This window comes from Narcine bancroftii, chromosome 5 (assembly GCF_036971445.1).
Source record: "Narcine bancroftii isolate sNarBan1 chromosome 5, sNarBan1.hap1, whole genome shotgun sequence".
NCBI lineage: Eukaryota > Metazoa > Chordata > Chondrichthyes > Torpediniformes > Narcinidae > Narcine > Narcine bancroftii.
Window position 1 is genome coordinate 205112764 of NC_091473.1, and position 25639 is coordinate 205138402.

Sequence of the window (25639 nt, forward strand, 5' to 3'; positions counted from 1 at the left end):
ACCAGAAATCCCAATATGGGATGTGAGCTGACCCATTCCCTTCTCCTTTCCCCACCCCCAACCCACTCCCTCATTCCACCCTGTCCATCCCACCCCGTCCCCACTCGCTTCGTCTCCACTCCCTTCTTCCCCACTCACCCTGTCCCCACTCCCTTCTTCCCCACTCACCCTGTCCCCACTCCCTTCTACACCCATCCCGTCCCCACTCCCTTCTCCCCCCCACCCCGCCCCCATGTCCTTCTCCTCCACTCACCCTGTCCCCACTTCCTTCTCCACCCACACTCCCTTCCCAATCCTGTCCCCACTCCCTTCTCCCCCACTCACCCCGTCCCTACTCCCACCCCATTCCCATTCCCTTCTCCACCCCCACCTCGTCCCCCCTCCCTTTCCCCCCCACAGCCTGTCCCCACTCCCTTCTCCACCCCCACCCCGTCCTCACTCCCTTCTCCCCTACTCACCCTGGCCCCACTCCCTTCTCTCGCCCCCACTCTGTCCCTACTCCCTTCTACCCCCACCCCATCCCCACCCTCACCCCATCCCTTCTCCTCTCTTCCCTACCCCACCCCAACTCCCCCCACCCCACGGTCTCCCATTCCATTGGCAGCACAGGTCACCCACCTGCTCATGGTCCCGAATGCAGTCCAAGAAAAAGGAGGCAAATCCACTGATTTTATACGATTCATCCCCCACGGCTTCAAGGTTCTGGTAGGGGAGACCAGGGAGGTGTGAATTACCCATGGGATGGGGAGGGTAGATTTAGCTTTGAGATTGAGAAAGAGAGCGAGAGAGAGAGAGATACTCAGTGAGAGAGAGATGAAGACAGGGAGAGAGCCAGAGCCAGAGAGAGAATGCATGCTCTGAATGGATGGAACCCTGCTTCTCTGCAGACCCCCTCCTGCTCTGGGGCAGTGATGCCAACCCATGCCTGAAGGAGGAAAACTTTTTCCCCCCCACCGTGGTATCCCACAAAGAAACACCCCCCCATCCCCTCCTAACCCACATCTCCCACGCCTCTCCACAGAGCGGGCTCCCCCTCCACACACGCCCCCCCCCTTCCCCCACTGACCTTGGCCTCTTGCAGGATCCTGTCCAGGCCAGTCAGGAGGGAACCGCGGGGGAGGTCCAATCCCCGGTAAGAGTGCTGGGAGCAGAGTACCAGGCGGGACGTCTCACTCAGCCGTGCAGTCATCAGCCCCAGGAGGGCGGCAACCTCCAGGACCTGCCAAGAGCGCACACACAAATTCAGGGAAAGCCTTGTCTCCGTTGCAAGAGTGAGCAGACGATGTTGGACTTCAGGGGGACGTAGGTAACAATAGTGGAGCCATCTCAGTTTGCCTCCTGTCTAGGTCAGTTCACAGATGATGCCATCACCTTGACCCTCTACTCTGTTCTGACTCACCCATGGAACCATATAACATTACAGCACAGGAGCAGGCCCACTGGGACTTCCAGTCTGTACTAAACTATTATTCTGCCGAGCTTCACCCTTTTCCCACTTATAAAACCACCTTAAGAAATCCCTGACTAACCACAGACCACGATGGCATAGCCACTCCCACCACTCTGGATGTGAAGAAGCTCCCTCTAATGTTCCCCTTAAAATTTACCCCTTTCACCCTTAATTCATGGCATCTGGTTTGTATCTTACACACCCCCCCCCCACAAACCTCGGTGGAAAAAAGCTGATTGACATGTAATCTATCTATACCAGTGGTTTTCAAACATTTGCTTTCCACTCACATACCACCTTAAGTAAACCCTCTGTGATCTGGGAAGGGGGGGGGGGGGGCTATTGTGAATACTTAGACTACACGAGCCGGTGTCTTTAAAAAGCAGCCTCTGTCCTCAAAGACCCCCATCCCCCAGGCCCTCTTCACTCTGCTACCATTGGGGAAAAGGAACAGGAGCCTGAAGACGAGGACTCAGCGGCACAGGGACAGCTTCTTCCCCACTGCCATCAGATTCCTGAATAACCAATGAACCAAAGCCATTCCCTTACTCTTCATACACTGTTTTTTTTTTGCAATCATGTCATGAGACGGTTATAATGAATGTTTACACTACAATGCTGCTACAAAACACTGAATTTCGTGATTGGCTTGTGACAATAGATCCTGATCCTGATGTGAGGGGAAAGAAAACAATGGTTTTAATCGTACCTAATTGACCTGTTCACTGGTGCTCAACCTTTTTCTTTCCACTCACATCCCACTTTAAGTAATTGCTCTTCCATCGGTGCTCTGTGATCAGTAAGGGATTGCTTAAGGTGGTCTGTGAGTGGGGAAGGGAAGGTTGAGAATTGCTGTTCCAGACCCAATTATTACTGAAATATTTTGCTTGAGAAAAATTGTCTTTGGCCCATTTCCTTTGGAGTTATGAAACCATGCACATAACGACACCATCTTAAGCAATCCCTATGCCATTGGTGCTCTGTAATTAGTAAGGGATTGCTGAAGGTGGTACGTGGGTGGAAAAAGTTTGAAAACCACTGTTTGAATCGTCCCTCATTGACACATGTGCATGGTTTCAAAACTCCAAAGGAAATGGGTCAATGACAAATTTTCTCAAGCAAAATATTTCAGTAACAATTGGGTCGAAAGCAGTGGTTTTCAACCTTCCCTTCCCACTCAGAGACCAACTTAAGCAATCCCTTACTAATCATAGAGCACCAATGATGGCTGAGGGTCCCTCAGGGTTTTGTTCGCCTCATAGCTTGTAGCCCAGGCTGCTGTTCAGTGACATCAGGACAGCATTCAACAGGACTTGGTGGATAAGCTGTCCTCACTGGGACTCAACACCCCTGTCTGTGGGCCTGCTCACTCAACCAAACCTTATGAGGCAGGTATACCAATCCAGACAACCTTCTTGTAAATCTTCTCTCTACAGCAGCAACATCCTTCCTGCAGTGAGGTGACCAGAATTGAACACAGTATTCCTCGTGGTTTCTGACCAAGCTGTAACATTACTTCACGGCTCTTGGGCTGTGAGGAGGGAGGGAAGAAGAGGAAGGGGGAGGGAGTGGTGGGAGGAGGCAAGACGAGGGAGGGGAGAGAGGGAGGGAAGACACCACCTCACCGTTGGTGCCCCAGCCTGGGGCACTGTATCAGGGCTCGGGGCCCCACGGGGGAGGAGATCTCGTGCTCCGAGGCAGGGTTGCTTCATCGAAGGTTCGACAGCACACAGGACGACGGTGCGCCCGGGGAGGGGTGGCAGGTTGTGTGTGGCCGAGATCTCAAGGGCCTTCTCCAGGGCTTGACTGTATTGGTCCAGCAGGTCCTGGTCATAGTGGACGTTCCTGGGGTTGAGGGGAGAGACAGGGGAAAAGAGGGAAGAGCGATGGGAGTGGGGAGTGAGAGGGAGGGGAGGCGGAGACAGAGGGGAGAGAGGGAGGGAGGAGAGGGGAAGAAGACGGAGAGGGAGGGAGGGGAGGAGAGAGGGCAGATGTGGAGAGAAGTGAGAGGGAGAGAAATGGAGGGGAGGTGGGAGGAGGGAGGGGAGAGAGAGGGAGGAGTGTTGAGAGATGGTGGGGAAGAAAGAAGGGGGGAGAGTGGGAGGAGGAGAGGGAGCAGAGCAAGGGGCAGCAGAAAGAGGGAGGGGTAGGAGAAAGACAGGGAGGGGGATAGAGGGAGCATGAGGATGAGGGGAGGGAGCAGGAGTGGAAAGGAGGGAGCAGGAGCAGAAGAGGGAAAGACAGGAGAGAGAGAGACAGGAGAGAGAGGGAGGAAGGAGAGTGGAGAGTGAGTGAGGGGGAAGGGGGTGACCGAGAAAGGTGAGAGGCAGGCAGGCGAAAGAGAGGAAGGAGAGTGTGGGGTGGTTGGAGGAATGAAAAGGGACAGAAGGGGGAGGTGAGTGGGGAGAAATAAAGAGGGGGAGGGGAGAGGAAGTGGGAAATAGTGGGAAGGGTGAGATGTTTATTGTACAAGATACAGACACATTGAGAATCTTACTGCCACCACAGGGATGAATGTGATGCACCAACAGCAATGGTACAACTACAGTGGAGAAAGGGAATGAGAAAGGGGGGGTTTCAAGAGAGGGCTACAAATGAGAAGGAATGATAAGGAGGAACGAGAGAAGACTCCATTCTGTTCCCCCATTGTTCTGTGAGACCCCAGCTGGTCCTGTGGGCTTCCTTCCACACTCTCTCCAGTACCTTCTCACCCAACCCCAATCTGGGATGCATTTGGTGACTCGAACTCTTTTCCCCTCCATCACCAAACCCAGGCTGGGGGGGGGGGGTCGGGACATGGGGTGGCAACTTCTCCAAACACTGGCTAACCAGCCCGCACTTGTAGCCATGCATGTAGAAGCTGGTCACCAGATCACAGGGAGGGTGGGGTTGTGCCGAGATGGGGTGAGGGAGACTCTCCCGGGCCGGGGTAGTGGGGGGGGGGGGGGGAAGGTCAGACAGAATCCCAGGGAGGCATCAGAAGGGGTCACAGGGAGAGGTCAGAGGGGTCAAGGGGAGAGAGGGCAGAAGACACTTCCCAGGACTTCCCCTGGGTCAGGGAGAGATGGGACTGGTTCCCCGGGTGAGAGAGGATGGAGTAAACTCTCTGGGACGTCCTCTGGCCCAGGGAGAGGTCAGATGGGGTCACGGGGAGATGTCGGACATGGTCCTGGGATGGGTTGGATGTGGTCACAGGGAGAAATTGGATGGGGTCCCAAGGAGAGGGTGGACAGGGTCACAGGGAGAAGGAGGAGGACACTCCTTGGGACATCTCCCAAGTCAAAGGGTATGTCTGATATGGGGAGATGGGATGAGAGCTGGGCTCATTGCCCTGCGTTCCGGGATCCAAGAATGGCAAGGGAAGGAAGGTCCTGACAATAGATCACGAGGCGTTGCCAGTCAGTCTCCACCCACAAGGCGACTCCTTCTCTCTGCCATTGTTCAAGGAGGTGCTTCCCTTCCCCATCTCAGATCTACTCTCCCCCTCCCCGATTCCCCACCTTAGGCTACCAAGTGTAATGGAGAGGCAGCATCCACCATTGGGCGGTGCTGCTGCGCTTCTATTCGCAGGACACACTACCTGCCAATCAAGGTCAGAAACTCACCCTAAGCCATCAAGGTGACCCTCAGGATTGGCCCAGGTGAATCACCTCAGGTCATCCCTGCTGAGCCCCTGCACTTGGCCTTGAGCCATTGGACAGCCACCAATGGGGCCCATACTAGCCATATGATTGGCCCCTCAGCTTTGCCCCCCAGAACCATGTGCTCCTTGTTCTGTCTCTTGGACTTCTCGTGGATCGTGAGTATCACCTTTCATACTGGATTGGGGTGAGTCCCGAGGCTAAGTAGCAAGAGCCGTGCCCATACTGACCAAGGGGTGGGGGCACGCACAATTGCCTAGAGCATGTGTGTTGAATGTGTATATTTTTCCTCCTGTGTACTGTGTGTGTGTAAAGATTTACTTGACAAATCAACCCCACTGTTTCCTCTTTTATCCTCGAAATAAAAGTTGGTTTTGTACCATCCACCTCGGTCTGGTTCTTAACCTGTGGGACCAACACAAACCCGAACAACACCAAGGCAACTGTACAACACTTTGTCCTCAACCTTCGCACCCACCCCTCACCTCTGGTTTTTTTGAGGTGAGAGGGGAACAACCACTGTCCCGGAGCGAATGCATTTGGTTGCAAGCCGCAGAGTCAGCTAGGGACGGAGCTCAACAGTTGGTTCTGAGTTTCTCCTTCCCCCCTCATCCTGAACACTGGGGAGCCAGGCCAATGGACCCATCGGGTCTGCTCCGATATTCGAATCCTGTTTTTCCCTCCAGCTTCGTTCTCACTGTAACTTTTAACGCCCCCTTCCAAATCAAGAACCCGTCATTTCTGCTTCGAGTCTTCCCGAGGACTAGCCGTCTGTGGCGACAAATTTCAACCTCCACTCCCCCCCACCTTTGGTTGAGGCAACTCCCCTTCATCTCTGCTGTAAAGCAATGTCTTTCATTCTGAATGCGTCCTCTGCTCCGAGACTCACCTGCCACTGGAAACGCCCTCTCCACGGCCACTCTGTCAGGAAGTTTCGATGAGTCCACCCTCCCTTGCCCTCCCGAACACCAGTTAGCACCGGACCAGACAGGTTAACAGCTCCTCTTAGTGACAACCCTCTCCTCCCTCAGGATCACTCTTCTGAACCTCCTCCACAGCCTCTCCCAACATATAGGGCACAAAACCTCTCAAAATATCAACAGCAAGGCTTGACAGAGGTAGGGAGTTTCTCCTTGAAGTGATGGAGGACGAGGAGAGACTTAACAGAGGTGCATTATATTACAAAGGGTTTAGATCCAGTGGACAGCTAGCACCTTGTTCCCGGGGGAACCAGGGCACATAGCAGAGGACGTCTGTTTAAGGTGAGTGGAGTAAGGTTTTGGGGAGGTGCTTTTTTTTTGACTAATGGGTGCCTTCAGCACATTGCCGAGGATTGGCGGTGGAGGGTGGGACAATGGGAACAGTCAAAAAGGCTCAGACAGTTCTGCTCGCCTCGTGACAGGAATGATGTAGATGCTCTGGAGAGGAGGCAGAGAGAAATTTACCAGGATATCGTCTGGATTGGAGAGCACGTCTTATGGAGCAAGGTTAGACGAGCTGGGCCTTTTTTCCTGGGAGGAGTGATGGATAAGAGGTGAATTGAGTTGGGGGGGGTGGGTTGGGAAGTAGAATGTGAGGGCAGAGAATAGGTTGATGGAATATGTAATGAGTGTGTAAGGGAGGAGAGGCAGTGGAGGGAGCATAAAGGTAGTCCATTGGAGGGTTTGAAATGTGCTTATTTCAATCGGATTGAGGGAGATGGACCAGTGCATGGAATTACAATGTTGTGGCTGTTACTGAGACCTGGCTGACACAAGGACAGGATTGGCTGATTTAAGTACTGGGGTTGAGATCGGGTGGGATGTTAGAGGGGTTGGGGAGGTAGCATTACTAATCAGGCATAGTATCACAACTGCAGAAAGGAGGACGTCATGCAGGGATCATATAGGAGTCAGTGTGGGTGGAAGTCAGAAACAAGAAGGCAGTGTCCTCTAGGCCTCCAAATGGCACTCAGGACACTGAGGAGCAGGTAAGTAGGAAGATTATGGAATTGTGCTGAAATAACCAGGGAGGCTTCTGCTTCCCAAATATTGCCTGACACCTCCTTACTGCCAGAAGGCTAAACGAGGCAGAATTTTTCACGTGTCCAAGGATTCCTGATACAGTATGTGGCCCAGCCGACGAGGAGAGGCCACACTGGATCCAGTACTGGGTAATGAACCTGGTCAGGTGACAGACCTCTCGGTGGGGGAGCATTTTGGTGACAGTGACCACAACTCCCTGATCTTTAGCACAACAATGGCCAAGGACAGGAGTGGACAAAATGGTGAAAGTGTTTAATAGGGTTAATTACTTGGGATCAGATGCTCTTGATGAAAAGAAGTAATGTGGAGGATGTTTAGGGACCACTTGTGTGGGGTATTAGATAGGTATGTTCCTCTGAGACAGGGAAAAGACAGTAGGATAAGGGAACCATGGTTAACTAAAGAGGTGAGTCAAGTTTAGAGGAAGAAGGAAACATACATAAGGTTCAGGAATCAAAAGACAGGAAGGGCTCATGAGAATTATGTGGCAGCCAGGAAAGAAATTTACTCAGGAGAGCTAGGAGGCACGAGACCACCTGGGCAAGAAGGATGAAGATGCAAAGAACAGAAGGATAGTGAGAGTAAAGGTAGGACCACTTCAGGATAAAGGAGGCAACATGTGCCTCGAGACAGATGAGTAGAGAGGGTCCTAAATAAATCCTTTGCTTCAATAGTCACCAGACAAAAGGACCTTTGCACATTTGAGGTTAGTATAGAATAAATATGTGCTGGAGCATGTGGAGAGTAAGAAAGAGGAAGTGCTGGATGTTCAAAAAAATTATGACTGAGAAGTCTTCGGGACTAGATGAAATCCACCCTAGGTTACTACAGAAAGTAAGGCAAGGGATTGCTGGGGCTTTGGCATCCTCCCTGATCAGAGAATGGCAAATGTGGTCCCTTTCTTTAAAAAAAAGGTCACCAGGAGAATCCTGGGACTTATGGACCAGTGAATCTCAAGTCGGTGATTGTCAGAAAATTCTTAGGGAAAGGATTTACAAGCATTTAGAGAAGTAGAGTCTTCTCAGGGATAGTGGCTTTGTGAGGGGTAGGTCATGCCCCACGAGCTTATTGAGATTTTGAGGAAGTCATAAATCGATGAAGGTTGGGCAGAAGGTCTGGTGTTTCTGGTTTTTGGTAAGGCATTTGACAAAGTTCTCCCGTGGTGGACTCATTCAGAAGGGCATGGGATCCATGGGACCTCCTTGGCTGCGTGGATTTAGAATTGGCTTGCCTGAAGAAAGCGGGGGCGAGGTAGTAGATGGAACATATTCTGCCTGGAGATCAGTGGCCAGTGGAGGTCCGTGAGGATCTGTTCTGGGACCCCTGCTCTCGGTGACCTGGATGAAGAAGTAGAAGGTTGGAGGTGCTATGTAGAAGACCGCTGTGGGTTCCAGGCAGCATGGTTAGTGTAGCAGTTAGTGCAACCCTGTTACAGTGCCGGCGACTGGGGTACAAATCCCGCGCAGTCTGTAAAGAGCTTGTACATTCTCCCCAGGTCTATGCACTTCCTCCGGGCGGTTAGCACAACACCTTCACGGCGCCAGCGATCGGGGTGGGGGAGTTTCAAATCCAGCACTGTCTGCAAAGAGTTTATTCGTTCTCCCAGTGTCTGCATGGGTTTTCCCCAGGGCTCCGGTTTCTTCCTACCGTTCAAAACGTACCTGGAGCGTAGGTTAACAGGGTGTACATTGGGTAGCACGGGCTCGTTGGGTCAAAATGGCCTGTAACCGCGCTGTGTGTCTAAATTAAATTATATGGGGATTGCAGGTCAATTGGGAGTGATTAGGTGGCGCGAGCTCGAGGGCCGGAAGATCCTGTTACTGTGCTGAATTTTTAAAAAATTACGATGAGATGGAGAGAGGATGCAGAGTTGAGCAGAAAAATGGCCGAAGGAGTTCAATCCCAAGGTGTTGCATTTTGGAGAGTTAAGTCTAAAGGCAGAGTATATGATCAATGGCAGAATTCTTCACAGTATGGGAGAATAAAGGGACCCTGGGGTCCGCATCCATAGATCTCTCAGACTGTCATGCAGGTTGATAGGCTAGTTAAGAAGGGTGAGGGTATGCTGGCCTTCATTCGTCAGGGGTCTGAGCTCGAGTCGCGAGGAAATGTCGCAGCTCTGTAACACTTGGAATATTGTGTTCGGTTCTGGTCGCTTCATTACAGGAAGCACGTGGGGCCTATGGAGAGGGTGCAGAGGAGATTTACAAGGCTGTTGCCTGGATTGGAGAAAGTGTCTTGTGAAGCAAGGTTAGCAAAACTGGGGCGTTTCTCTTTGGAGAGAAGACGGGTGAGAGGAGACTGAAAAGACGTCTACAAGATTACGAGAGGCGTAGATAGATTCGTTTTCCAGGGTGAGAGTAGCAAACGCCAGAGGATATCTATACAAGGTGAGGGGAGGGAAGTGTCAGGAGATGCTGGGGAAAAGTTTTCCCACACAGAGAATGGTGGGTGCCTTGCCAGGGTGGGGGGTACAATCGGGACATTCAAAAGACTCTTTGATAGGCACACGGATGCAAGACTATGGGAGGGAAGGGTTAGATTGTGGAGTAGGCTTATGAGGGTCGGCACAACATTGTGGTCAGGGGGGACGTGCCACATGTCGGAATTTTCTTTGTTCCAGAGACACATGAAATCACGATAGGGATTAATAAGGCAGAAGCACAGGTTGTTTCCACTGGCAGGTGAGACTTGGAGAGAGACTCAAGATTCAGGGGAGATTTAGGTCGGCACCACATCGCTAGAATACTCTCTGTTCCAACACTCCTCCTCGAGGGTCAGACTGCATCCTTCCAGGAACGTGGGAACAGGGAAAGGGAGGTATAAATTGACCAAAAGACGTGGCCTCCACACCCATATGTGGCAACAACTGATAATTCACTCCCTCTCGATCAGAGGGAACTCTTCCTCCTCTCCGTGCTTTTATTCCGAGGCTGTGCCCTCTGGCCCTGGACTCACCTGCCTCCCCTGCATTACGGGACACAGAGCCTCCCGAATCTGGCACCCACCCACCCCCCCCTCCCCCGTAAAGTCTCACCTGAGTTCCTGCAGGCGCTTCAGCTGCTTGGCCACCTGACGGGAAAGGATGGGTATGGGATCTGGATGCGTGGCCTGACTCCCCGGCCTGGAGCCCCGGAACCTTGAGCGACCCCTACCCTGAATGCGTAGGGAGGACAGGGCTTTGAGCATCAGCTTCCGTCTCGAAGGCAGTGGGTTGTCTGGGGAGGGAGAGAGGGGTAGGGAGGGGTGGGAAGGTGGAGAGAAGGGGGTGGCAAGAGGGAAGGGAGAAGTAATTGAATTATTTCCTCCCAAATTCACCAACCCTTTGACCCCTGACCCCGAATCCCAGGAGAAGGAGCAACCCCTCCCCCACACCCGATCCCAATAACGGAACATACCCCCCTCCCTCCCTGAGGCCCCTCCCCATCACCCACCCACTCGCCAACCTCTGCTTTTAACAAGGAAGAGTCAGATCTAGCCCCCCCCCCCACCGACTCCACCTCTCCCATCCAACCCCCTACCTTCCCTTCCCCCAACTTGTTCCTCCATCCTCTTCTCCCACCTCCCCACATAAGGAGTATGCCAGGCCTGCTCCCCATTCAATGCCTGTGGCACAGGACCCAGCTCCACTTCCCCTCTTGCAGTCCCCTCTACCCCAGATTCCCCCATTATTTAAGAATGTATCTCACTTCTGTCTTTACTCCAATCAATGAGGCAGTCTTTCTGGGAGAAGCAGTTCCTCCTTTTCACCATCTGAAAACTACATTTCCCCCGAATCAAGGCTCTGTCCCCATCTCCTAGTCTCAGTTGCCAATGGAAACAACCTCCATGCTTCCTGAATTAACCACCCCTTTCATAGTTTTCAATGCTTCTCTCAGAATGCTCCCCCATGCTTTGAGGTTCCAGCAATGACAGTCGCAAGGCGAGTCATTCTCTCCTCAGCGGCTGTTATTCTCCTCATCTCCGGAATCTCCCTGAGGAACCTCCTCTGTGACCCGTCCAAGGCCAGTCAATCCTTTCCCGCTCCCTTCTCCTCCCCTCCCTACTTCCTCTATCCCATCCTCTTCTGCCTCATCCTCCTTCACCTCCCTCCCATTTCCCCTGCCAAAACCAGTATTGTCTCGCTCTCCACCCCTCCCTGTCTCCCTCACTCCCTCTCTCCTCACCCTCCCTGCCACCCTCCCAGGGACTTCCACACCCCCTACTCCCCCATTTCCCGATCCAGGACGCTGCATTCCCTCTCCCAGTCCCATCCTGGAGACCCAGTGCCATCACTCTCCCCCATCCCCACTCCCACCAACTCACCCTTGTGCTCCAGTGCTTCCCGCAGCTTGGAGACCACACGGAGGGCCGTCAGGAATCGGAAAGGGAACTGGCGGCTGTGGACAATGCACCTCTGGGGGAAGAGATGGTGAGGAGGGTTATCAGGAGAGAACAACTGGGGTGGGGGGAGAGGGTGGACAGAGGGAGATGGGTGAGGAAGGGGTTGGAGATGGAGGGGGCAGATGAGTGGGGTGAGACAAGGGGGAAAGAGAGGGGGATCAGAGGGGGGGTCAAGGGAGGGGTGGTAATGGAAAGGGGGGGTCAAGGGAAGTTGGGAAAATGAGTCAAAGGTGGTGGTTGGGAGGGTTGAGAGAGGGAGGATTGAGGGATGGCAAGTGAGGGAGGTGAGATGGATGGGGAGGGAGAGGGATCGAGGGGAGGAATGGATTGGGGAAGGAGGGGAACTATGGAGGGGGACGATGAAGGAAAGATGAAAGACAGGGTGTGAGGCAGTGGGGAAACAATGTGGTGGGGGTAGGGGGGTCGAGGGACAGGGGCATCGGGAGATAGGGAGGGAAAGTAGGAGGGAGATAGTGAGAGGGAGAGGTGGGATAGGAAAGGGGGAGAGGGTGAGGAGGAGGGAGAGATAGTGAGGGGGAAGGGGGAGGGAGGCCAATATCTCCACAGACAGTCCACACCTCCTTGCCTGGCCCCGTTCCATGTTGCCAAAACAAGCCATGCATCCTCAGCAATCCCTAGTCCCTGCTTCCAACACCCCTCTCTATCCCCTCCCTCCTCAGGCTCCGCTCCATAGCCAGAGCCCTGCCCCTACCTCTGAAACTCCTCCCCCTGTACAACCCAGCCCCCACCCCTTCATTTCCGAAGGCTTGCCTCTTCCAGCCCACCCATGGCCCTATGGACAGAGGATCCCTTCCCCACCCCCAACCCGGCAAGAACTTACTTCGTCGGAGAATTGGGCGAGGAGCTTCCGGTGGTGGCGGGCGCTCAGCCCCCGACTGATCATGTTGCGCAGGTTGCGAAGGGCAGCCATGAAGGGCAGCTTCTGGTTATCTGTAGGAGAGGGGTGAGGGGTGGGTGGTGCGGTAAGTCACGTCAATTAACCTGTTCTGGTCAAAGAAAACATTCGCAATCAGGCAAGGGAGGGTCCCAGGAAGATAGGAGAATAGATGGGAGAGTCCCAAGGAAAGGGGACAATCCCGGGGAGATGGAACAATCCTGGGGAGTGGGGAGAGTCCTGGGGAGATAGGAGAGGAGATGGGAGGGTCCCAGAGAGATGGGAGGGTCCCAGGAGTGGAAGGTTCCTGGGGAGATGGGAAGGTCAAAATGAGTGGAAGGTTGTCAGGGAGTGATAGGTTTCGGGGAGGAGGAGGAGATGGGACAGTCCTGGGGAGATGGGAGGGTCCTGGGGAGATGAGAAGGTCACGATGAGTGGGAGGGTGTTAGGGAGTGATAGGTTTTGGGGAGGAAAGGGAGATTGGAGGGTCCCGAGGAGATGGGAGGGTCCCAGGGAAAAGGGACAGTTCCTGGGAGATGGGAGGGTCCCAGTGAGTTGACAGTTTCTGGGGAGGTCAGGATGAATGGGAGGGTGTCAGGGAGTGGTGGGTTCCGGGGAGATGGGTGGGTTGCATGGAGATGGGGGGGGCGGGGGTCACAGGGAGATGCTAAGGACCCTTGGAGATGGTGGGGTCCTGCAAAGAGATGGGGGTTTTAAGGTGGGAAGGGGTGAGATTTTAAGGGGACCTGCAAGGGGCACCTTCTACACACAGAGGGTGATGGGTTTGTGGGACGAGCTGCCAGAGGAAGTGGTAGAGGTGGGGATGGGGTGGAATTACAAAAGTTCAGACATATGAATGGGACACAGAAGGGGAAGGTTTAGAGGGAAATGGGGCAGCTGCAGGGACACAGGGGAAAAAATCAAGGGTCAGATTCACTGACGATGAACACACTTCAGGGCAGGTTGTGATCCTTGGCCTGGTTTGCCTCATCCATTGCCACTGACTAATTGACTGGAAAGAGGTCTCCAATGGTTGGGGCTTTTATTTTGGATCTGCTGTACAACAGGGCAGAAAGAGCCAGAATTGCCTCTCACTGACAGCAGAGCAGAGAGGGAGAGAATAGCCTCCTGCTGTCTCGAGAGCCGGCTAGAGAGGGGCAGGACAAGCTCCTGTGTTCCCTGAGGGGAAGCCAGAGAGGGGCTGACCATTTACCCACCCCCCCCCTGCCACCACAGAGCCTCACCGATGAGCCGTTCCCAGCAACGGGCGCTGTTCCCATGAAGGCAAAGTTCCCTCTCCCAGGTGTCCGGCACTGGAAGCTTCATTCTGGTCCCTGCTCTTTGTGAGTCCCAGGGCCCTGGCAACCGGGCTTTGGCAAAGGACTGCAGGTCACAGGGGTACCTGTTGGGGTGGGGAGGGGGAAGGGAGGGGTGGGAGAGGAGAAGGTGGTGAAAGAGGGGGAAAAGAGAGGGGGAATGGGGAAGAGGGGGGGTGAAGAGAGGGAGAAGACAGGCAAGTGAGAGGAGAGGAGGGAGGGGGTGAGGGGGAAGGGAGGCAGGGAGATATTTGGGGAGATAGCAGGGAGGGCAGTGATGGAGAAGAAAGTGGAAGAAGAGGGGGAGAAGAGAGGGAGGAGGGGGAAGGGCATGTGGTTTCAGTGGGCAACAGGCAAGGTGGGTCAGGGACAGTGGGGGAGAGAGAGTGCGGGGAGGAGGGGGTGAGGGAGGAAAAAGTGAATGAGGGGAAGAGGGAACAGAAGGGAGGAGATGGCGATGAAGATGGAGAGAGAGGAAAAAAAGAGAGTGAATTGACAGCCTCAGGCAGACGGAAGTGCCCCCAGACACCTTTGACCCACTCTCACCTTCGACCCAGCAGGCACATGATGTGATTGGCTGGTTCCCTTAGGTGCAGCCACTGGACCAGCTTCTTCAGAGTGAAGGGGTCTGCTGGCTTCATCTTTTCTCCCCTATCCGGGTTCAATCTACCCCCCTGCAAGCAAAGGAACACCAGGATCACTCACCCAGTCAAGAGGTGCGCCTTCCCATTTACCCCAACTATCCACATTTCCAATGGACCCCAACCCTTCCCATTCATTCCACTGTCCACATTCCCAATGCATCCCCAGCCCTTCCCATTCACTCCCACTGTCCACATTATCAATGGATCCCCAGTCCCCCACTATCCACATTCCCAATGATCCCCACCCCTTTCCCACTGTCCACATTCCCAATGGATCCCCCACCCCTTCCCATTCACTCCCACTGTCCACATTCTAAATGGATCCCACCCCTTCCCATTCACTCCCATTGTCGACATTCCCAATGATCCCCACCTCTACCTATTTAGTCCTACTGTCCACATTCCAAATGGATCCCCACCACTCCCACTGCCCACATTCCCAATGGATTACCACCCCTTCCCATTCACTCTCATTGTCCACATTCCAAATGGATCCCACCCCTTCCCATTCACTCCCACTGCCCATATTCCCAATGGTCCCCACCCCTTCCCATTCACTCCCACTGTCCATATTCCCAATGGTCCCCACCCCTTCCCATTCTCTCCCACTGTCCACATTCCCAATGGATCCCACCCCTTTCCATTCACTTCCACTGTCCACATTCCCAATGGTCCCCACCCCTTCCCATTCTCTCCCACTGTCCACATTCCCGATGGCTAACTGGCTAAGCGAGGAATCCTCTTTGTCATGCCAAAACTATACTATCCACAGTGTATACATGTGAACAGATATTGAATGTAAACAAACTGTTCAGGACAGAGAAAACAATAAGAAAATCAATGAAGTACAAGAGTCCTTAAATGAGTTTGTCGATGAGGAGTCTGATGGTAGACGGGTAGCATCTGTTCCTGAACCTGGTTGGTGCGAGTCTTGGGGCACCTCTACCTCATTCCTGATGGCAACAGCGAGAAAAGAGCTGCACCTAAGGGTGGTGTGGATCCCCCATGATCATGGATTATATGGGAAGGTAAAGATCTCTATCCGATGAAACATCGGTTATACCCAGAGGAAGGGCTCAGGCCCAAAACATCGGTAATATATCTTTACCTCCTATGGTCCCTGCGAGACCTGCTGAGTTCCTCCAGCATTTCTGTATTTTGACTGCAACCAAGGCGTCTGCAGACTTTTGGGTTTCACAACATCCCAGTCAATCTCCTCTGTACCCTCTCCGCCGAGGAGCAGATAAGCAGGCAGGTTTTGGAATGATGCGGGAAATACGAGGTTGCTGTCATGGAAGACTTCAATGATTGGCACTTCCTGACTGTGAGGGATTGACGGGACTGAATTTGTCGGCTGTGTTCAAGAAAGATTCAAGAGTGTGTGAGCCAGCCGACAGGAGGAGAATGAACCTGGTCAGGTGGCAGACCTCTCGCTGGGTGAGAGTGACCTCAACTCCCTAGGCTTTAGCACAGCTATGGATAAGGATAAAAGCAGGCAAAATGGGAAAGTTTTTAATTGAGGAAGGGCTAATTAGAATGGGGTGAATGAGAGTAAATTGGAAACAGATGTTCAAAGGTGAAAGTTTAGGGACCACCTGTTGGGTTCAGGTTAGGTTTGTCCCAATGGAATAGGGAAAAGAGGGACCTGTGGTTGACGAAACAGGTGAGGCAGCCAGTCAAGAGGTTGAAGGAAGCAGACACTAGATGTAGGAAGCAGGAAACCGGAAGTGTTCATGAGAAGTACGTTAGTCAGGAATCTTACAGGCTTAGGAGAGCTCGAAGTGGGAATGAGAAAGCCTTGGCATGTAAAATAAAGAGAACCCCAAGGTGTTCTACGCAAAGCCGTCCTGGCCAGAGAAGAAATGAGCCTTCCGTCGCGCATGCAGCCATCTTCAGCGCAAACTCCGGGAGATCCAAAATGAGTGGTTGACTAGCCTCGCCAAACGAACCCAGCTCAGCGCGGACATTGGCGACTTCAGGGGTTTTTACGAGGCTCTAAAGGCTGTGTACGGCCCTTCATCCCCAAGTCCAAAGCCCGCTGCGCAGCTCAGACGGCAAAATCCTCCTCAGTGACAAGATCTCCATCCTCAACCGATGGTCAGAACACTTCCAATCTCTTTTCAGTGCCAACCGCTCAGTCCAAGAATCCACCCTGCTCCAGCTCCCTCAACTGCCCTTAAGGCTAGAGTTGGATGAGGTCCTCACCCGGGAAGAGACATATAAGGCAATTGAACAACTGAAAAGTGGCAAAGCAGCAGGTATGGATGGAATCCCCCCAGAGGTCTGGAAGCCTGGCGGCAAAACTCTGCATGCCGAACTGCAAGCTCTGCTGGGACCAAGGAAAGCTGCCTCAGGACCTTCGTGATGCCATCATCATCACCCTGTACAAAAACAAAGGCGAGAAATCAGACTGCTCCAACTACAGGGGAATCACGATGCTCTTTATTGCAGGCAAAATCTTCGCTAGGATTCTCCTAAATAGAATAATACCTAGAGTCGCCGAAAATGTTCTCCCAGAATCACAGTGCGGCTTTCGCGCAAACAGAGGAACTACTGACATGATCTTTGCCCTCAGACAGCTCCAAGAAAAGTGCAGAGAATAAAACAAAGGACTCTACATCACCTTTGTTGACCTCACCAAAGCCTTCAACACCGTGAGCAGGAAAGGGCTTTGGCAAATACTAGAGCACCTCGGATGCCCCCCCAAAGTTCCTCAACATGGTTATCCAACTGCACGAAAACCAACAAGATCGGGTCAGATACAGCAATGAGTTCTCTGAACCCTTCTCCATTAACAATGGCATGAAGCAAGGCTGCGTTCTCGCACCAACCCTCTTTTCAATCTTCGTCAGCATGATGCTGAAACAAGCCATGAAAGACCTCAACAATGAAGATGCAGTTTACATCCGGTACCGCACGGATGGCAGTCTCTTCAATCTGAGGCACCTGCAAGCTCACACCAAGACACAAGAGCAACTTGTCCGTGAACTACTCTTTGCAGACAATGCCGCTTTAGTTGCCCATTCAGAGCCAGCTCTTCAGCGCTTGACGTCCTGTTTTGCGGAAACTGCCAAGATGTTTGGCCTGGAAGTCAGCCTGAAGAAAACTGAGGTCCTCCATCAGCCAGCTCCCCACCATGACTACCAGCCCCCCCACATCTCCATCGGGAACACAAAACTCAAAACGGTAAAACAGTTTACCTATCTCGGCTGCACCATTTCATCGGATACAAGGATCGACAACGAGATAGACAACAGACTCACCAAGGCAAATAGCGCTTTTGGAAGACTACACAAAAGAGTCTGGGAAAACAACCAACTGAAAAACCTTACAAAGATTAGCGTATACAGAGCCGTTGTCATACCCACACTCCTGTTCGGCTCCGAATCATGGGTCCTCTACCGGCATCACCTACGGCTCCTAGAACGCTTCCACCAGCGTTGTCTCCGCTCCATCCTCAACATTGATTGGAGCGACTTCATCTCCAACATCGAAGTACTCGAGATGGCAGAGGCTGACAGCATCAAATCCACGCTGCTGAAGATCCAACTGCTCCGGGTAGGTCACGTCTCCAGAATGGAGGACCATCGCCTTCCTAAGATCATGTTATATGGCGAGCTCTCCACTGGCCACCGAGACAGAGGTGCACCAAAGAAGAGGTACAAGGACTGCCTAAAGAAATCTCTTGGTGCCTGCCACATTGACCACTGCCAGTGGGCTGATATCGCCTCAAACCGTGCATCTTGGCGCCTCACAGTTCGGCGGGCAGCCTTTGAAGAAGACCGCAGAGCCCATCTCACTGATAAAGGACAAAGGAGGAAAAACCCAACACCCAACCCCAACCAACCAATTTTCCCTTGCAACCGCTGCAACCGTGTCTGCCTTTCCCGCATCGGACTTGTCAGCCACAAACGAGCCTGCAGCTCACGTAGTCATTACCCCTCCATAAATCTTCTTCCGCGAAGCCTAGCCAAAGAAGAAGACAGGCACATGGACAGAAAAAAAATAGAGGGTTACGAGGAGGGAGGTTTTTTAAAAAAGGATTGCATGGGTTAGTACAACACTGAAGGCTGAAGGGCCTGTAATGTGCTGTGTGTTCAAAGCAACTACATCCCCCTGTAAAGAGGTGCCCAGATTTGAACACAACACTCCAAGTAGAGCCTAAACAGAGTTTTCTATCCAGAACTCCATTCCAGAGTCCCAATCCAGATTCTCAATCCAGATCACTAAGGGGATCAGAGCCATGTCAGGTAGCCTGATGTTCAGAGGAGGCAGACCATGCCCCAGCCCTACTCACCGAGCTCCGTCTCTTTTGGGCTTTGCAGCGCTGTCTCCTGGAGTTGTACTTGGCCAGCTGATACTCGTCGAAGGTGCGGAAAGAGTCAGTCAGGCCCTGCCGCAGGCAGGAGGGGAAGGGACCGAAGGTCTTAGGGGAGTTCGCCAGGCTCTGCCAGGGGAGAAGAGCAGATGAGGATGGTCCAGTGGGACACAGGCACACACAGAGTGACCACGTTCACTTCGGGTGGTGATGGGATTGGCAGAATAAGGGCAAGAGCACCACGGGGAGGGGAGTCATGGGGCGGGGGAAGACAGGGGAGGGGAGGATGGGGAAAGAGGGGGAGGGGGGAGGGGGAGAGAGGGGGGGGAGGGGGAGGGGGAGGAAAGGGAGGGGAAAAGAAGGGGAGGGGAAAAGAAGGGAAGAAGGGGAGAGAGGGGAGGGGCAGAGTTGGGGAGCAGGCCCAGTCCTGCTCCTACATCTTCACGCTCAGTATCAAGCCTTCCCCTCTTCTTTGGGCCCAGCCCCATCATGTCCCCTTGACCTCAGGCCAGTTCCCGTCCTGCCCACTCAGGCCAAGCATCCATTTCATTTCCCCATCCCGTCATCTTGGACCCAGCCCCAATCTGCACCCCCCCCCTTGGGCCCACCCCAACCTGTGCCACCCAGCCCCTGGCCCCACCTACCTTACCCTCGGACCCAGGCCCCATCCCACTTCTCAGGTCCTGGTCCTGTTCTGCACCCTTTAAGCCCAGCCTGTCTGCGTGGCCCCCCACCCCTTCCCCGTCAGATCCAGTCCTTATTCCTGCCCCCTTAACCATTGGCCCCCACCCCCTCCTTGGTCTCAGACCCAACAGCCATCCCACCTCCTCACCCTTGGCCTGAGCTGGCCCCTCTCCCAGTCCCTATCCCACCCTCTCACCCTGGGGACAAGCCCCTGTCCCGTCCCCCCTTGGTCTCAGTCCCTATCCCACCCCCTTACCTTGGGTCTAGCCCCTGGCCTCTCTCCCCTCCCCCCCGCTGGGTCTCAGACCCAGCCACAATCCCGCCCACAGAACACCCACCCTGCCCCCTCGGGCCTACCTGGAAGAGCCTGGGCACTTGGAGCCAGTCAGAGGGCAGGCGCACGGCCCGAGCGAAGTATCGGCGCAGGTGGGGCCTCACGGAGGGGAGCAGGGCGCCCACCGCTAACAGAAAGTTGGCCACGGACCGAATGTTCAGCTCGTGCCTGGCATACAGAGCGACCTGTGAGGTGGGGGATGTGGGTGGAAATAGCAATGGTCAGGGGTCACCAACCAGCAAGGAACCTCCTCCCCCTTGGCCCACTCCCCACCAAGGCACTCCTGGGGATTTGGGGAAGAGCAGATGAGGTCCAAGAAATATTGAACCCCACTATGACAGGATTTCTCTTGTCATCACCTACCACCCCACCAGCCTCTGCATCCAATTCATTATCCTCTGTAATATCCGCCAATGACATGATCCCACCACTAAACACATCTTCCCCTCCCCTCTCCTCTTTCCACAGGGACTGGTCTCTCCATGACCCCCTCATCCACTCATTCCCTTTCCGCTGATCGTCCCCTTCCGTATCCACCGAGACCACAGGAGATGCTCCACCTATGCCCACATCTCCTGCTTCACCGCCATTGGGCCCCCACTCAGCCCATCCAAGAGAAGCAATGCGCCAATCGTGAATCTGCAGAGGTCCTCCGCTGCTTCGGTGGCCTCTACTACGTCAGAGAGACTGGACGCAGACTGGGGCTTCGATTTGGTGAGCACTGTTGCTCTGTCCTCTACAATAGCGAGGTCCCTCCCGGGGGGCCAAACAATTCTGCACCCTACTTCCATGCACTGGTTAGGGGAGTTCACCAGGCTCTGCCAGGGGAGGAGCAGATGAGGATGGTCCAGTGGGACACAGGCACACACAGAGTGACCATGTTCACTTCGGGTGGTGATGGGATTGGCAGGGGTGGGGCAGAATAAGGGTAAGAGCACCATGGGGAGGGGAGTCATGGGGTGGGGGAAGCAGGGGAGGGGGAGAGAGGGGGAGGGGGAGAGAGCGGGGAAGGAAGGGGAGGGGAAAAGAAGGGAAGAAGAGAGGGGAGGGAAAAGGGGAGAGAGGGGAGGGGCAGTGTTGGGGAGCAGGCCCAGTCCTATTCCTACATCTTCGCGCTCAGTATCTAGTCTTCTCCTCTTCTTTGGGCCCAGCCCGTCATCCCCCCTCAACCTCAGGCCAGTTCCCGTCCTGCCCGCTCAGGCCCAGCATCCATTTCATTTCCCCATCCCGTCATCTTGGACCCAGCCCCAATCTGGACACCCCCCCCCTTGGGCCCACCCCAACCTGTGCCACCCAGCCCCTGGCCCCACCTACCTTACCCTCGGACCCAGGCCCCATCCCACTTCTCAGGTCCTGGTCCTGTTCTGCACCCTTTAAGCCCAGCCCGTCTGCATGCCCCCCCACCCCCTCCCCGTCTCAGATCCAGTCCTTATTCCTGCCCTCTTAACCTTTGGCCCCCACCCCCTCCTTGGTCTCAGACCCAGCAGCCATCCCGCCTCCTCACCCTTGGCCTGAGCTGGCCCCTGTCCCAGTCCCTATCCCAACCCCTCACCCTTGATACATGCACCCTCCAACCAGATGGAATTAACATCAACTACTCTGGTTTCCATTAGACTCTGCATCACCATCCCTACATCAGGGTGTTTTTCATCGACTCCAGCTTTCAACACCATCATCCCCTCGGCATTGGTCAGCAAGCCTCAAAACCTGGGCCTCCTAGATTTCGTGCTTAGCCCACTGCTCTACTCTGTGTACATCCATGACTGTGGGGGGAGGCTCAATGCAAATCCATCTACAAAATGGCCGAATCGCAGGTGACAATGAGGACGCATACAGGACTGCAATAGATCAGCCAGTTGAGTGGTGTCAAACGTCAGGCCAACTAAGGAGCTGATTGTGGACCGGAGGCAGGGGAAGCCAGGAGAGCAAGAGCCAGCCCTCGTCGAGGGGGTCAGCACAGTGCAACCTCACCTTCCAAGACATCAAGACCTATCCTGGGGGAATCACCTTGATGCAAATCACGAAGGCTCGCCTTGTTCGGAGGTTGAGGCGATTTGGCCTAGCACCAAAGACTCTTGCAGATTTCTGCGGGAGGACCGTGGAGAGCATTCTGTGTGGTGGGTCGCCATCGTCCTGTCCCACCATCAGCCACACTGAGGGTGGGCCCGCCCCTGGGTGTCCTCCCCCCCCCAACCCCCGTCCAGCTTCCCTCGGGCCTCCTCCCCGACTGTCTCCCAAACCTACAACACAACAATTTGACCCTACCTTCCCTCGCGTCTTTCAAACCTGCGTCTGTCTACGAGTCTTTTAAATGTAGCCATTGTACCACCCTCCGCACTGCATTCCAGGCACCCATCACTCTCTAAATTAAAAAAAACTTATCTCGGACATCGTCCCTGAACTTTCCTCCACTTACCTTGTCCTCTGGTATTTGCTATTGTAGTCCCGAGAAAAAGGTACTGGCTGTCCACCCTATCTAAGCTCCTTGTAATCATATGCACTTCTATGGTCATCTCTCATCCGTCTCTCAAATGAGCAACCTTGCTTCATGAGATACACTTTCCAATCCAGGCAAAATCCTGGTCAATCTGCTCTGCACCCTCTCCGCAGCATCCACACCTTTCCTGTAAAGCGTTGACCAGAACCGAACACAATACTCCAAGTGAAGTCTAACCAGAGTTTTTAGACAGCTGCAACATTACCCCATGGCTCCTGAACACATTCCCTGACCAATGATGGCAGCACACCTTCTTTACCACCCCATCAACCTGCACGGCAACCTTGAGCGATTGATGGACCTGGACCCCAAAATCTCAGTTCCTCGGTACGATTAAGAATCCTGCCATTGACCACGTATTCTGCCTTCAAGTTCGACTTTCCAAGGTGCGTCATTTCACACGTCTCCGGGTAAACCTCCTTCTCCCACCCGACTCTGTATCCTGTCTGTCTTCCGTTCTAACCCGCGACCCCTCCAATCCCAGTGTCACCTGAAAAATGACTAACTCAACCCCTTCTCCCACCCCCACTGCTGCTTCTTCGTCCAGGTCACTCTTCATAGAGCAATACACCACACTGCAGGCCCTTCGGCCCTCAATGTTGTGCCAACCCATATATTCCTTCCAAAAGAAAAGGTACTAACCCCTCCCTACCCCAGAACCCTCTATTTTTCTTCTGTTCATGTGTACGTCTAAGAGTCTTGGAAATTCCCCCAGTGTTTCAGCCTCCAACACCATCCCCGGCGAGGCATTCCAGGCACCCACAACTCTCTGTGTTTAAAAAAACTCTCCCCTAAACTTCACCTTATACACATCCTCTGGTGTTTGCTACTCCCACCCGAGGAAATGGGTGCTGGCTATGCCTCTCAGAATCTTGTAGACTTCTATTAAGTCTCCTCTCATCCTTCTGTGATCCAAAGAGAGAAGTCCCAGCTCTGCTAGCCTTGCCTCATAAGATTTACCAGGCAGCATCCTGGTAAATCTTCATCCAAACTCTGCTCTGAACTACTTATCCAACCCCCCAATCATCGAGGAAGGGTTGAGGGGGGTGGGGGTGCTAGCAAATGGCCAGAACTGCTCCTGGACCCCACACTGACAGTTTCTCTCTCACTCTTTCTTGTGCACGGCAAGGCTCTCTCACACCTTTAAGAGGAACTCAGGATCATCCTCCGCCACCTCTCGGCACAGGTTCAGCAGCAGCTGGCGGGTCGGGTCACTGGGGTTGGTGAAATTAGGACCCTGCAGCAAAGAGGAACAGACAGCTTCGAGCAGGGACTCCTGGAAGGGGTGGGGAGAGAGAAAATTGGGGTTAAAAGGATAGCGTCGCCGTACCCAGCAGCAGACACCCGTGGATGCTGTGGTCCAGTGTCGAGAAACCCCTGCCCCACTTCTCACCTCTGCAACCCTCATCATTGAGGGAGGGAGGTGGGAAGTTGGCATTTCGGGTCGGGACCCTTCTTAAGAGCCCCAGGAGGAGCAGGGAGGGGTCCCGGATTGCAGACAGAAACTGTACCCCTCTGAGGGAGGGGGGATGGTCTGTGACATCCTGGAGGACCCTCCCCCACCAATCCCATGCTGGCCAAGCCAACCCCATTTGCCTGCATTCCGGCCCCTGGACCTCTCCTATCCACGTACCCTCCAAAAGTTTAATTCCAGCCCCCACCCCTTCCTCCAGCAGCTTGTCCCATGCACCCACCATCTCTGTGTGAAGGTGATCCCCTCTCACCTTAATCCCATGTACTCTGGTTTCAGATTCCCCGAGTCTGGGGGAGGGGAGGGGGGGGAAACTGTGACTGCCCGCCTTATCCACGTCCTTCCTGATTTTAGAAACCTCTCTCAGGTCTGCCTCAACCTTTGACACTCGAGGAAGAAATGCCACGAGAGTGCAGAAAAGAATGATTGATGGGCTGGGTAAGGGAAGGGGTTTGAATTGAAATGTCAACTGTTCTGATCCCTCCCACAGATGCTGCTTGAACTGGTGAGTTCCACTGGCAGAGTGGTTCACTGGTGGTGGTGGTGGGTGGGTGGGGGGTGTGTGTGTGTGGATATACGAGTCTGTGAGTATGACAGTGTGTGTGAGTGCATGTTTGTGTGTGAGTGCGTGTGTGTGCACGCACCCGCGCATTTGTATCTGTACATTTGGGACTTTGTCCATATACGAGTCGATACATGAGTCTGTGTGTGTGAGTGTGAACCTGTGTCTGTGAGAGGGTGTGTCTATGTGTGTCTTTGCACATGTGCGCGTGTGCGAGGGCACGTGTGCAAGTTTGTAAGTGTGCCTGCATGTTGGTGAAGTCTGCAACAGGTGGGTTTCCCCCACCCCCCAGGGTTTCTGGTTCCCAAGAATGCCCCAGAGACCCCATGCAGGTTGGGGAATGAAATTGCCCCACCCACCCTCTTCTCAGTGCAGTGTGGGATGGGGTAGAGACAGAATGTGGGGAGGGGGCAGGGAAGAGTGGAATGAGTCAGCAAGAGCAACATGGGGGTTCAGAGGTCGACAAGCCTGCTGTTCGAGGCCTTCCACTGCACGAGCCCTCCAATGCGTTCTGGGCCTGGGGAAGCCTCACCTTCTTCTTTCGCAGGCAGGCAGCCTGGTCAGCGGAAGGCTCTGGAACGTCATGCAGCTCTGGAGGACCTGACTCTCCGGTAGCCTCTGCCAGGTCCTCATACTCTTGTGCAGACAGGTCGCAGATGGGCATGTGTGCATCCGGCTCAACGGGATCCTCAGGTAGAAGGGGAGAATGAGCATGTCCGCACATCAATCCTCAACAAGTCTACTCCTGCTGGGAGACATTCCCAAACTCTGCCCGCCTTCCAGCATGGAATTCAGTAACCCACTCCCAGCAGTGGCGGATTAACTCCTACCCAGACCCCAAGGCTGAGCTTCAGCAAGGCTCCCCCTGACCTTGCCCACCCCCCACCGTCACACCCTTCATTGAATAAAGTGATGTTGTTACGTTAAAATATCGCTGTACTATGTGTAATGCACGACATGTATAACATCATAAAGTTATACAAATCAATTACAGCCCTTTCATTCATTTTCTTTACATTTGTACTTAAACAACCTCCGTGTTTTTTGGATTACAGAAATATCGATAACAGCACGTAAATCAGCAGATCTAATTCAATGTGACAGATGACTAAGTTTCTCATGGTTCCTTGTTGAGCACAAATAGGTTTTGATCCCTTTCAGTGTTGAAAATGAACACACACCTGAATAGTTAGTGATCGTTAAGGAAAGATCAATTCGAAACCAAATGTATGGATTTGGATACACCTCGTACAGTCGATCTCTTGCCAGAGATCGATACATCGTAGTGACCCACAAGTATTTCCCACTGGTGGACTGAAACACTGAAGAAATTGTACAATGCCCCAACCCAGAACCCTCCCTCAGCCTACCGCACACCAGAGCTCCTGTCGCCCCGCCTCTGAACCCTCCCCTCAGCCTA

The 25639-nt window shown here is 53.7% G+C and overlaps 1 protein-coding gene across 13 annotated transcripts in view; it reads right to left on the reverse strand.

Annotated features, from left to right (window-relative positions):
• tep1 (telomerase-associated protein 1) overlaps positions 1-25639 on the reverse strand; it is a 127856-nt gene that overhangs the window by 82314 nt on the left and 19903 nt on the right. For 11 of the 13 annotated variants that reach the window (XR_011358232.1, XM_069940811.1, XM_069940809.1 and 8 more), the window contains exons 3-14: positions 24752-24907; positions 23328-23462; positions 19713-19874; positions 18651-18800; positions 14256-14383; positions 13638-13795; positions 12340-12449; positions 11421-11511; positions 10153-10333; positions 3076-3295; positions 1067-1219; positions 619-702 (exon numbers count right to left, since the gene is read on the reverse strand). Coding sequence is in view for 12 of the 13 variants with exons in the window: in XM_069940811.1 (XP_069796912.1) it covers positions 619-702; positions 1067-1219; positions 3076-3295; positions 10153-10333; positions 11421-11511; positions 12340-12449; positions 13638-13795; positions 14256-14383; positions 18651-18800; positions 19713-19874; positions 23328-23462; positions 24752-24907 (1728 nt within the window). In the remaining variant the exon portion in view is untranslated. Of the gene's footprint in view, positions 1-618; positions 703-1066; positions 1220-3075; positions 3296-10152; positions 10334-11420; positions 11512-12339; positions 12450-13637; positions 13796-14255; positions 14384-18650; positions 18801-19712; positions 19875-23327; positions 23463-24751; positions 24908-25639 lie in introns of those variants that run through there. The other 2 variants (XM_069940807.1, XM_069940813.1) reach the window with 2 other exon arrangements.